This window comes from Xiphophorus couchianus, chromosome 6 (assembly GCF_001444195.1).
Source record: "Xiphophorus couchianus chromosome 6, X_couchianus-1.0, whole genome shotgun sequence".
NCBI lineage: Eukaryota > Metazoa > Chordata > Actinopteri > Cyprinodontiformes > Poeciliidae > Xiphophorus > Xiphophorus couchianus.
In genome coordinates, this window is record NC_040233.1 from 18768446 (window position 1) to 18782316 (window position 13871).

The 13871-nt window shown below is 37.4% G+C and overlaps 1 protein-coding gene across 1 annotated transcript in view; it reads right to left on the minus strand.

The window, feature by feature from the left end:
* Nucleotides 1-579: 579 nt before the first annotated feature.
* colec12 (collectin sub-family member 12) overlaps nt 580-13871 on the minus strand; it is a 29457-nt gene continuing 16165 nt past the window's right edge. Inside the window, exons 3-10 of the mRNA XM_028021345.1 lie at nt 8734-8856; nt 6037-6123; nt 4102-5145; nt 3210-3770; nt 2673-2815; nt 2480-2586; nt 2253-2395; nt 580-1579 (exon numbers count right to left, since the gene is read on the minus strand). Of these exons, the coding sequence (XP_027877146.1) occupies nt 1560-1579; nt 2253-2395; nt 2480-2586; nt 2673-2815; nt 3210-3770; nt 4102-5145; nt 6037-6123; nt 8734-8856 (2228 nt within the window). The 3' untranslated portion in view covers nt 580-1559. The remainder of the gene's footprint in view (nt 1580-2252; nt 2396-2479; nt 2587-2672; nt 2816-3209; nt 3771-4101; nt 5146-6036; nt 6124-8733; nt 8857-13871) is intronic.

Below are 13871 nucleotides of genomic sequence, written 5' to 3' on the forward strand. Positions count from 1 at the left end.
GTTTGGGGGTGATACTGTTGGGAGTCTAAATCTGGCTCAGAATTGTAAGGTTTAACCCCTAGCAACTGAAGTGGATAAGAGGCTTGATAAAAGTCTGTCAAAAGTAATTTGTCAGTGAGATGCTGTGGTGGTACAGGGTTTAAGCACAACCCAGATATGGAGGGCTTAAGTGTTCAGTGACCTTTTAGTTTCCACAAAGAACTGTTTCAGTATCCCATGGAGCTTCAGGATGAGTTGTGCCCTGTGAGTTGTGCCAGATGGTATTGAGTATGCTAGCTGCCATCCACAGTACAAATATGCTTAAGTGTCAGGTTTATTGGTCACACCAAACTGTCCTGTGATGGCCTAGTCACTTGTCGTAACAATAGCATATGTACCAGCCTCCCAGTAGTCCAATAAGGATGAGTGGTTATAGACAATGGATGACTGGAGAAGTAAGTGTCTGAAAGGCCTGACAACTGTGAGTTCTGATACCTCAGATTAAAATGGTCAAGATTGGGTTTGTGGAAAAATAAGACACTAGTCTAGACAATATAATTTCCTTTAAACCTAATTTTAAAAAAAGCAAAACTCAACACAGAGCATCTTTATTGTTTTATTGCCTTAAGTGTCTTGGTTGATCATTATTAGCTTGGTGAATTAAAAGAGGGACCATCAAGCATCAAAACAGATTACAAACCACAACTTAATAAGTAATACATGGTACAGTAAAGATACCTTTAACATCAGTGAGTGGCATTGCAAACATTTGTTTCCATACTGTATTTGGCATATTGGATAACTCTCTTTATACTGGTCTAAACTGAATTTACATGTTTTAAGAGCTATGAAATCGCTGACAGGTAAGATTCTAAGTAATGTCGACCCTAAAACAGCAAAACTGCTCTGTGCTCATAATAATATTTATGATTGGAACCTAGTAGTTTATGAACAGTGACATTTACTTGCATTTTACTTATTTTCCCATACAATATTGGATTGGTTTAGTGAGTAAATGTGAGTGCTTTGCACTGCAAGATTTTATAAGGTACAGCATCTTATAAAAAGCTCAGAATCTATGAAATATTACAAAATAAAAACAGTTTTCACCTTTTCACTCTCCAAAATAGGACAAAAAACCTTTTTTGTATTAAAGATTTCCAAGTATAAAATCTGCAAAAGTGTTAAGCATAGTAATGCAAAATATCAAACAGTACCAAATTTTATAGAATACTATTTACAGATATACATGAATAGAACTGGCTGCACCAAATCCTAATTTGTTACAGCTTAAAGACATAACTACAATCTCATGATACTTCTGCACCAAATCTCAGTTGGTATTGTAGTGGAATATCTTTGCTCCTTCTTGGGTTCCACAATTTGTTTTAAAGTGCCTCGAAGAAACAACAGGCACTAAAAGTAATTGTTTAGAATTTTCTTCTAGTCTCCATGATGCCTGACTGAGCCGGCTTTATCTTTCAGTCTTTCAGTCTTTTTGTTGAGCTCCTTCCTTCACATGATGTTTTTGCTGCACCCTCAGCCACAGCGTCATGCATGGAGGAAGTAGTAGATGGATGCTATAAAACTGGAACCACCACTATGAAGAGAAAAACATGACATGTAAAGCATATAATTAACATTTATTTATTTACTGAAAACAATGCTTTTAAAAGTATTTATACCCCTTAGACTTGATCACATTTGACACATTACAACCACAAACAAATGCTTTTGATTAGCCTACATCCAAAAGTCTGTGTTTAGAAAAAACAACCAGCACGTCACCATCAACCTTCGTCACCCTTTGAGTGAATCATTTGGTGTTAGGATTGAGCTGTGAGGATGGCGGAGCCAAAGCTACAATAGATCAAAGAATGTTCTTGTGCTAATCCAATCAATGTACAGACTTATTAAAATTACTACTTGAAAATTGTTACTGACAGACTCTCTTCATTCAGACTATATGAGCTTAGCTATTTTTGCAAAAAATAATAAACTGAAAACTGGTGGAGAGTGGGAACCTAGGAGTTTTATGTGAAAAATATTCTCCACTTCACAGGATAAAACACACTAACATACACTTAAGTTTTGGCTGTTGCATGACAAAACATGCAAAAGTTTAAGGGGTTTGAATACTTGTAAGAGGGAAGCAAATTCTTCTGCCTTGATGTTATGAGACAGAAAAGCATATTTTGAATGCCTTAGTTAAAATTTAAAAAAGGTATAAACAATTTTGAGACACAGTATTAAGATTTTAAGTAAGTACTGACACTCGGATGAACGTTCACATATGAACCCAATGCGGTCTGTGCAGTAGAAATCATTCCAGTTAGCATTACGGATAAGACCCGCACAATCCTCTCCATTTGCATGACCGTGAGTCCAGTTATCGGGCTGACCAGGTTTCCAGTTTCTGATAATGACAATGCAAATTTGTTAAACTTATTCATGCCAGTATGAAGAAATTCAAAAGGAAATTTATGAATTTATGACTCACGTAAAAATCGGTATGGTTCCATCCACCCACTTCCAGACATTTTCTTCTTCCTTGTCAGTAAGACCCAACCAGAAATAGTCCTTTGAAATGGCATTTCTTATGAATTGCTGGCGAAAAAATAAGAGAGAAATAAACATTTGATGATTATTTTAAATAATTGGTCTAATTATGTCAAATGTGATTTCATCTCTACCTGTTCTTCATTGTCATTGATTATGAGCATATGGGATGTTATGTTTTTACAGAACTTGTCTGCTTCATTAAAGTTGAGTCTCTGGGAACCAGAAGAAAAGTAGTAGCAGCTGTCCCCAAACTTTCTGAACTTTGGAGGACAACCTGGAAAACATAAATACAAATATTATCAAGTGAAATTAAAATATATGTGGATGCAAACTGTCTCTGTCTGGCAAAAATCTCATCTTTCTATTCTTAGACATTTTAGTTTTCTTGTAAAAACTAAAATGACTAAGTTTTTACAACAAAAATTTAGTCACTTTTCAATAGAGTTTATTTTTTTTGTAAAAATGAACTCTATTGATCACCCTTCACATTTGACTACGATGTCACTGATACATTTCCCAGTAAAAAGCATCAAAAAGAGCATGAAATTTTGACCAAACAGTAGACTGAAATACATTTTGAAGCAATATTTTCTGAAACATTTTTCAAAAATTCAAGGATTCTGTTTGGAAGTAGGTAAATTCAGGTTTTCAACTGACGTGTGACTCACCAGGTGTTGGGGTGGAAACAGCAGCTGGGGGCTGTTCCTGTGCAGAGTCTTTTGATTTCTCTGTTGGTACTGAGGCTAAAGTCGGTAGGGGAGGTTTGATGACTTGAGGGGCTCTGGTTGCTTTTATATTGACAGAAGACACAGGGCCAGGCAAGCCTGGAAGGCCTGGAGGACCAGCAGGGCCAATTGGGCCAACAGACCCACGAGGCCCCTCTAAGCCTGGAGGTCCTGCTGCTCCTTTAAGTCCCTGTGGCCCTTGTGGCCCTGGCAATCCAGGATTTCCATTGGCTCCAGGGTACCCATTTGCTCCAGGGTCACCTTTCTCACCAGGATTTCCAGGTCTGCCTCCAGAGCCTCTAGACCCTTTAGGTCCTGGAAGCCCCCGAGCACCAGTGGAACCTTTTGGACCAGTCACACCTGCTAGTCCAGTAGGACCTCGGTCTCCTTTTGGTCCAACCAGGCCTGGAATTCCTTTGTCTCCTTTATCTCCCTTCTGTCCTGTCACTCCCATCGGCCCTTGGGGACCTTTATCACCTCTGGAGCCTTTTGGACCTGGCGGACCTAAATCAATAAAAAAAAAAAAAAAAAACTTGTTTGTATTGGGGTTCTATTGGATCTTAATGAAGAAAAGTTAAATTGTATCTGTACAATTTATACTTCCATGTTTAATGACTTTTAGGGAGAAACAGCTGTGATCAGGATCTAATCCTGATCACAGTTACATTTACACCATGAGGCAATATTGCAATCAGTTAAACGTGCTTTCTTTTTTGTCTACAAAAGTTATACCTAAATGTCACAATATCAATGTTGGTTGCCTCTATCTAATGCATGATTATTCTAAAAGCAAAATATTTTCAAATAGCTCATTAAAAATGTTGTTTGATCTTACCCTGCAGAATGGTGAAGTTTGTAATAAGCTGTGAATGTTTGCTGTCTATCAGCTTCATCTCCTCCATCACATTGGACAGATTGTTCACCTCTTGGTCCAACCTGGCTGCAAGCTCATCCTGCTGTGTGCGCAGATCTTTGCTGTTGGTCTTGGCCTCTTCCATGGTGCCATTCAAGTCTGCTAGCAGGTCCGTATGCCTCATCACTGTCTCAGCACAGGATCTCAGGCCGGACAGGTCAGAACTGATGACACCCAAGATCTGCGTGGCAAAGCTCATGTTTCCTGTCACACGGTCCATGGTGTTCTCATGCTTGTCCAATCGTACTTCCATCTCATCAAACTTTAATGAGGTGGCATTATCATTGTCTCTCTGGCGATCCATCATCTCACGCAGGCCTTGGTCATAACTCTCTGTGATGGCTGAGGTATTCTGGATTTGGATGGCCAAAGCATTAAGCTGGGTTCTCAAGTCATCCAGTGTGTCTCCATTGGAGCTGGCCAGGGCGGAATTATTTGTAGCCAAAACCTGAAGATTCTGGACCTTTTCTTTCAGCCACTGTGAGTCTGAACGCGTATGATTGGCTGTTTGCTGCAGAATGTGATAGTCATTCTTCAGTTTCTGTACTGCCTGACTAACATCTTCAACTGTCTTCTGTAGCGAGCCAAGCAAGTTGCGCTGCTGTCCTTGGGTGATATTAAGTGAATTGACATTCACTTGAGTCTCACTCTGCACTTTGACCTGCTCCTGGAGCTCAGACTGGAGTCGTGCAGTGTCTGCCTGGAGGTCGTCAATCATTCCACTGTAGGAAGCCAAGGATTGATTGATCCCACGCAGTGAGTCTGCGTTGCCATCCAGGACACTTTGAAGTGAGACATGGCCATTCTGCATATTGTCTCCTGTGACTAGCAGATCTTCCAACATGTCTCTGTTGCTTGTTGCTCTACTGCTAATGTCTTTCAGTTGGTTTTGTAACACTTCCAGATCTGATTTGAAGGTATTGATTTCACTGGTGGCATTGAGGGACTTCTCTCCTGCTTGATCATCTGTAAAAAAAAACAAAAAAAAAAAACAGCTAGCACTAGGTCAGAAACATTTAGAGATGTACAAATTAGGTTTTTCTGTTGAATGGTATTACTGCCACTGAGAAAATGTGTTTCTGAACACTATCCAGTTATAGTAGGATAATTATGGAAACACCTTCATAGGACTCTAGATGCCACATGATATTAGGTCCAGGATTTACATGATTGCATCACATTAGTTTTCTTCTATGCCTTCGTTCTACACCAATGGGGTCAAATGAGTCACACCATATCCATGTTGAATACATTTAAGGTGGTGAAGCAGAAGCCTCCCATAACTCTCCAGCTAGTCACAGAAAATCACCACATCTCGAGGATTGGACTGATTTTTCCTTCTGTGCAGTCCCATTCTTGTTTAGGATCATTTTTGGAATATCCATAGCATTAATGATTTCATCCACAATATGCAGCAGCACCAGTATCTCTACATGTCTTAGGTCAAGTATGAAGTAAACCATGACCAATTAATGTAAATTGTAATGTAATGCAAATTGTAGTCTTCATTATGAATGCAGCACGCTACCAAAAACACCTAGAGGAAATTACATTTATTTGAATATTGTACGAATGTGCAATTATATTGTACATTTGTACAATATATTACATTGTATTATATTGTACATTTGTACAATATAATGGAGACACCTTCATAGGTAGTGTCAAAAAACTTATTTTCTAACAGCAATATGCTTCCATTTTTTAACCAATACAACTTTTTTCCTTGGCTTTTTTTAAATTGGCTTATTCTGATCTCTGATCAGGTGATTGGTGTACTTCTATAAATATTATGTCAGACTCAATATCAGGTTCAATTATTGTATGATAAAGCTACCTGATTCCAAACGGTCTTACCTAGTTTCTTTAAGTCTGTTTCGACAGCATTGATCTTGCCTCCATAATTCTGCATGCCCTCTGTGACATTGTCCATCCTTTGGACAACTAGAAAAAGGGCAAAGAAGAGATTGATTGGAAGAGATACGTAGAGAGAATATCACTTTCTTAAATATGAAAGTGTTAGAAGGTAAGCAGCAAAAAGCAGTAGTTTAGTTTTCATTTTATAAACATGACATTAATTTAATTAAACCAGCAGAGGGAGCTGCTGTATTCTTCCTTCCACTGCAGCAAGTAACCAGGCAACTGAAACTGTTGACTTGCCAAAGCCAGAGGCTGAGATGTTCAAAAATTCCACTTCACAAGAATAAATATGAAAAACAGCTTAAATTACACATCACCACACGCTAAGTCCAACTGTAATTTATCTTAACCTCTTCTCCGCAACTAAAGTTCATCTCTCATTTGTGTTTTATTTTTTTGCCAGTAGGTGGGTGTCTCAGAACTCAACTGGAAAGCATCCCAAGCGTTTACTGTTATCATTCCAGGAGTGACAAAAACACAAAGCAAAAATATACACTTAGGCCAAACATAACAAAGTCACAGTTTGAAATACCTCTTGGCTCAACGCTGAGGGACTGAGTTGTATCTTTTTCTACATCTCTCTAAAGTCTGTCCAAATCAATCTAATTCTTCAATGTATATTCAGCAGTGGCGGTGGGTTTCAAAATGTTTAAAAAACCCTAAAGTATTCTGTCATATTGCTACCAAAGTTTAAATCTGATTCTCATTTTATTTTAATGCCAACTGTATAAAACAAAATAAAACATTGTGTGTCTGGGTTCAGTCAAAGCATGAATGATTAAATTAAAGTCATTAATGCATTAAATGAACATTTTCATAAAAAGTCGGAGAAAGGGTCAAAGCCACTGCCTGTCAGCTGGCTGGAAGAAGAATTAAAACTACAGTTGACGAGATGCAAGTGACCTGTCTATGAAGCAACCTATTCCCGATTGATTGGCTTATCCAATAACCCAACCAGCTAGTATCAGTTTGTGTCAGTATCAGTTTCAATATTTGTTCTATTTTAAGGTACAAATTGTAACATTTTGGACAGCAAGCAGCTGAAGAAACAAATATTTTAAATTTTAGATAACACATAATTTTAAATATTTTAGTTACATTTCCTGTAAATGCTGTGAAAGCTGTGTATTTATTTTAAACATTATCTCAGCGAAAGAACCCTATACCAGACCTTGCCTAATTTATATCCCTCTCTTCTTCTATGATTCAATAATAATCATATTCTATGATTCAATATTCTGTATTGAAAAAGCAAAGCAATTTTTTTCCAATGATGATTGAAAATTGTGAAAAAATGGTGAAACTATTTTTGTATGAAAATGTCTATTGATGTCCAACTGGGCTTGCAAAGTTGTTAGCATTGATCAAATTGGCAAACTAATGTTCAACATTTTCATTTCTGGACAGACCTAATCTACTAACATAGAGTACTTTTCACCATAATTTCTTAAACTAAATAAGATGTCTATTAACCTTCAGTGTTTGAAGGACTGAGGCTGAAGTGAAGCTTACTTTGGCATTAAAGAGCATTTGAAGAAAGTTTGCTAACCTAACTTGCTGGAGCTGGTGCAGACACTTTGTGACACAGCAGGTAGCAAAAACACATCTCCAACGAGGTGAAGTATTCAAATGTTGACATTAGGCTCAGTACAGAGAAGACCAAAGAAAAGGAGAATACAGCTTGCAATGGTTTTCTTCAAAGTTCAGCTGTTTTTGACACTTGTGAATGAACTTGTAGTTCACGAGACAACAAATTGGTCCCGAGTAATAAAATTTTTCTTTGGGTTGTTAAGCTATAGTAGTCACTGCCTGGTCATCTGGTACACATTAGAGGCAAACCATCAAAATAGCATGGGCTCCAAGCCAACCCACCCATAAAGCTGGAAACCTACAACAATTCTGACAACTTAAAAGGCAGCAGTTAGCTTTAGATCTCAACTTGTAGACGAAGGCATTTCGTACTGCCAAAGAGAGCTTTGCAGTGCATTTGGACCAGGTAATACTTTAGAAAATTTTGCTCAGATGTTTTGACAGGTATACAGTACAGTTCTGGATATTGGACAGTTCTCACTCTGCATTCTCTTCTGACAATGCTTTGAGGTACTGGAATGTATCTCTGTTTTTATTTAATGTCTTCTAAAACATTAAATCAAACATCTCAAAACACTAAAACACTTTGCAATGAGGTCACTGTCACACACACAGGGTTTTCAAGTCATGACTAATCTTTAAACAAAATCATACCAGTGAAGAAAAATGTGTCATAAAGGCCTGTTTTAATCAGGAAATGTTTCTCTGAACTTTCTTATTTTGCTGATGGGACTGAAATAATGTGAAATTCTGGATTAACTCAAATTGCTTTGTGAAATTCCCTGATCTGCAAAACACCAATTTTACCAGCAGAATTTATTAAAATGTTTCCAGAGGAGTCTGAATGTGTCTTTGTAGTTTTGTCACAGTGTGATATAATGTGAAAATTCCAGTAAATGAATGCGGGTGGTAAATCTTTTTTTTAGAAAAGATGAATAAAAAAATAACAATTTTTATGTGTCTTTGAGAAAGTGTACAAGATCTGTAACACGTAATATAATGTTAGTTTACAGAGTGTAACAGTTAACTTCCTTTTTAACTTACCTTTGTACCCAAGGACAGTCACTGCTATAGTGAGCAGGGCGCAGAGCACATAGAGGAGAGCGATGGCTGCCCTTAGTGCCCAGTCATTTTTACACTTTGTGCACTCAGTACCCTCCTGAATTCCTGCAAGACATAACAGGATATGTGTTACTAATCTGTCTACAGAATGCAGTAAGTCAGCTTAGTCATATTCATGAATAACAATGAGGGCCAGCTATTACTATGTAGCCAAAGACGGGAGGCAAAATAAAACTAAACAAGCCAAGAAAAAGTGAATGCACTCAGTGTTTTGTTTTCTTTTCATAACTAAGTTAAATCCAACATGTCAACACTGGGACACCCTGTACTTTTTGTCAGCCAAGGCTGAATTGAAAACATTTGGACGCGTGAGGAGACAACACAACTCACAATGAAACTGCAAACACTGTCCATGTGCTAACCATACCACAACACCGCATTCCTTACCGCCAGCTGATCTACAGCAAGATGACAGAGAAACTTTTTATAATTCATCTCCCAGATGTTCACTGAAACATTTTAATAATCCTCTGAAACAATGATTCAATGATAAACATTAAGCAGGATGTTTACTTTAGTTCAATAGAACTGACCATGTTACTTCCAGCAAGCAGAGCAGGAGAACAGCTGGCTGAGACAGTGATGGGTATTATGGGAATTGAAACCTATTGAAACTTAATGAACTTTAAATGAAGATATGGCAGTTTATGTGTTTCAATATGGTGGAAAAATAAAGTGTTTAAAAAATATTTTAGACATTTAGACATTATACATGAAAGAACATTAAAGTATTCAATATGATTTCTTGGTTTTCCATTAATACATTTGCAAAAACTGCAAAGTTTTTTCCCCTTTGTCATAATGGGGCATTTATGATTAGTGCCCCTTTATGACACGAGTCCATGGACTGATTGACTTACATGTAAGCATTTTGAGGTTGACAGTTAAGGGGTTCAGACAATATTCGGTATACATATCTGTAGCATCATAAAATGTTGAAAATGTGAAGCACTGAATTCCTTCCAGATGCACTGTGCCTTAAATGTATTTTATTGGGATTTTACACAAAGCGTTTTCAGTTTTACTACAAAGTATTTGTATTCAGCCCAACTAATCAATAGTTTGTAAAACTAGCTTTTGGTACAACTTCAGCTACAGGTCTTATGTGGTATGTCTCTACAACCTTTGACCATTCAAGGAATGAACATTTTGTCCATTGTTATTTGCTCCAGTTCAGTTAAATTCTCAGTAAGATTTGGGCCATGATTTTAACTTAGCCATACAAGCAAATTAATATCTTTTAATCTAAACAATCTCACTATGGCCCTGGCTATGTACAGTATACAGGCTCACTGTCGAACTGGAATTTTGACATCCACTCCAGTCTCAAGTCTTTTAAAGAAAAGCATCACCATTCTATGTCCACCAACATCCATCATCATGGGGATGATGTGTTCAGGATGTGTTAGTTATGCTCCTCATTCTACCTGTACAGCAAGGCAGGGAGCAAAAACGTAACTAAGTCATGTAGATGACACATAACCACATGTGTAAGACAGTGATCTGGTCAGAGGAGACCAAGACTGCTCTACATTTGAAATTATATATCATATCCTCAGATAACTTTATCCTTTCACACACAGCAACTTGCTCTGTCTCTTTAAGTCATGTCAGCCATGATGAAACTGCAACCAAGAAACTCTATCCTTCCCAGAGATGGGTTGGGCAGGACCGCAAGAGGAGTACTGGGGTTTAGCCTATCAGTTTTGGACCCACACATCTGTACAAACATCTCTTCTGACCACCTCAAGGGACCCATTTATGGACCAAACTTGAATATGTAGGTCTGTATGACTTGTACTAAGAGCTACATGATGGGGGCGAATGCAGAGAGCTTGATCAGAGAAACCTCCCTCTGTTCCTTACCACATGCTGATGAAAGTACAACAAAACACCATGTAAACAGGCGGCTAGACGGCTGCAGGTCATGGGTCAAGAACAAGGGAGGGAATAGTTTTTTTTTGTCTCTCTTGATTAGACTTTGAACCACAGTTGGAGAACTTTTGTGTTTATCCTAATAGGAGGGTCACTTAATTTCAAATACTACCTACCTACCAATCAAATCAGTTATTCCTCTCATATTTCATTTTCACTTATGTAACTCCTACATATGCACAACTTCAAGGTATGATGCACGGTCATAAAAATACTTGATCAAACTGTGTAAAATTCTAAACTTGATGGATTTCTTTATGACTGTAATATTATTTTTGACAACAGTTCCCAAAAAAAAGTTGCACAACATGGAAAATTCAGATATCTCTCTTTTCACATCGACTCCAAGTTTAAATATATAAAAAGAATCCCTAGTGAGGTTAGTTTATAGTTTTTTAAAACAAAAATCTAGAATACTGCAGACAATGCATACTGTAGCAAAGGTCAATCACCTTTGGGAATAGAATGGATGTTCAACTTAATTGTCCTCCATAAAAACAGGTGTGTTTCTGTGCTGCTTTTATTTATGCACATACATTTGTGAACATATCCGCTGATTGCACATACAGTAGATACAAACACCTCCAAATATGCGTGCATATTGTATGTCTAACATAAAGACCACTGAGGCATATGTATAAATAAAATTATATGTATACATCCCCAGATAAAAAAACATTGATAGTAATATACACATGCACATACAGACATATTCAAACTCATAAAACAAAGCATGTTGCTCTAACATTTGTTATACACACCATCAAAATTTAACGCACATTGCGTTATCAAAGTTGGCAGAGACAGGATAAAAAACAGACTGAAACTGACCATGTTCTTCCCTCAGCAACATATCAAGCAAGATGAAAGCAATGAAAATTCAGTCTGAAGAGTCTAGTTTTGACTCTTTCCAAAGGTGGAACATTTTCCATTCCTGTGCCTGTCTAACTTTTCAGCTTGCATCCAAAGGTTTTTGCTTAAAAAAATACAGTTCTGTCTCATATGGTGAACAGACTAAAGATGGTGAGTAAAGGTTTCCAGTGAAGGTGCAATGCTTTATTACTCTGGTGTCAGAAAAAAACTTCGAGGTTCCATGGAAGAAATCTTTTTAAAGGCCAAAGACTGTATATATTTGGGGATACTGAGGTTTTTGTCACGTGAAATCGTATAAAATAACAACTTAGAACTAATTGAAATGTGTTATGCTAGGATAAACAAAATCTTTCAACACCAAATTTGAAAGAAATATTAAGCAAAGTGTTAAAACACATGCAAAAATAAAAACCAAGTAGTTTATGTCCTCTGTGTGTGCTGTGTTTTCAGACTTTTCCATTCCAGCCACCTGTGAGATTTAATGTGAGTCAGCACGTTTCTTATGTTTCATAGTACGACTGTTCCTTCTTACTTTCTGCACATAAACTATCACAGTACATAAACACGCTGACACATGCATCCCACAGACTGCAAGAGAACACACGGCCTGCTGCAGAGCACAGGAGGGCTGAGCCTGTTGAGAGTTAAGAACCTGGACAGCAGCCAGGACGTCCCAATCAACAGGCTGGACCGGAGCCAAATAATTTCCAACAAGTGAATAAATGCCAGAAAAGCTTAGAAGAATCCAAATGCTAAACTATGACTGATGTTTCAAGCTTGAAGTAAGACATTGTCTGTATTTATATTAATAATCTCAACATTTTAACTTAAAGTTATGAAAAGTATGTACTTGTGCTTTAGGACCTAGACTAATACACATGGACAACAGAACCGTTTCCTGCAGCTTTTTCCTGTCAAATGCCAATGAGGCTGGCACTTTTTTCTAAAATTTTTAACAACTACAATTTGTACAACTGCTTCCTGGGTATAAACATGAGGAAACGAAGGTGATTAGGTCTTGTGATGTTTTTAAGTATTTGTGTTGTTTTTGATACGCTCCTGTTCATGTATGCTGGAGACTGATGGCATGAAGTTCAAAGTGTCCTGCACCATTGTGATTGGGTATGGTAGCTTTCCATGCTGTTACCACCTTGCTTGAATTTTTCATAATAAAGGATCCACTAGAATTCTGGGAATACATTTCTAATGTTCCTTATATGTCATAGTGTGTGCTATTTATGAAAATTTTTGATGTATAGACACAATCTAAGATTTTTGCAACCATGAATAGTTTCAAGGACGTAAGTAGGTTTAGAGGATCAGTTTCACCACAACTTCACGGTAAAAATAGAGGAGACGAAGATGAAACAGAAAAACAGTAAATGGACACTGTATGTCAGTTTCCTTTAACTTTACTTACTAGTTTCTGTGAAACTATCTGTGAAACTTTGTACTATGACTAAAAAAAACAACAAACCACACTAACCCACCATTTCCAAGTGCCTGCCATTAGACTAGCATGCACATACCATCTCACTCCAGGCTGGCAGTGGAAATTTCCATAGCAACACAAAGAAAGCTTGTACAGGCTTGAGTCTTTTTTGTGTGAAGAGCTTTTGTGCAGAGTGTTAATACTGTGTCATATTCAGAAAATGGGTGGCTACCACAAAATTCCTTTGACTTCACCACCTTCTACTTGGGGTTGTCAGAAAGCTAAAAATGTTAACAATTAAAATACCAGTAGTAATATAAACTGACCTCAAGTGACAATCACAAAATAGAAAACTTATTTTTTTGTCTCACATTGCATGAATGAAGAGACATATGTCTTTAATGTAGTTAAGTTGTGTAATGTTAATTCTGCACCTAAAATCTACAATCAGAAATCCCAATAACAATTTATTCACACATTGTGGTTAAAGATACACATTTACAGATACAAAAAGGTTTGGTTTAATCCAAAAATTTTAATTAAAAACCAAGAGACAAGTTATCTGCAGTGGAAATTTGAGACAAAGATATACAGGAAAATGATAACTGTATCATGTAGTGAAAAAGTGCCATTGGATGGTGACCAGAGCCAGGCTGTTAGCCATAGATTGCAAAATTCATGCATACAGGGCTCCTTTTAATGTGAAGAGCCTTTCTCTACTGTGTGGTTAATGGCTCAGCGGGGATCAAGAATGTCTGCCAACTGGATAGTTGTCTGTTCAATACTGTGCTTCAACAAGCACAAGTGTCCTGGGGCAAAA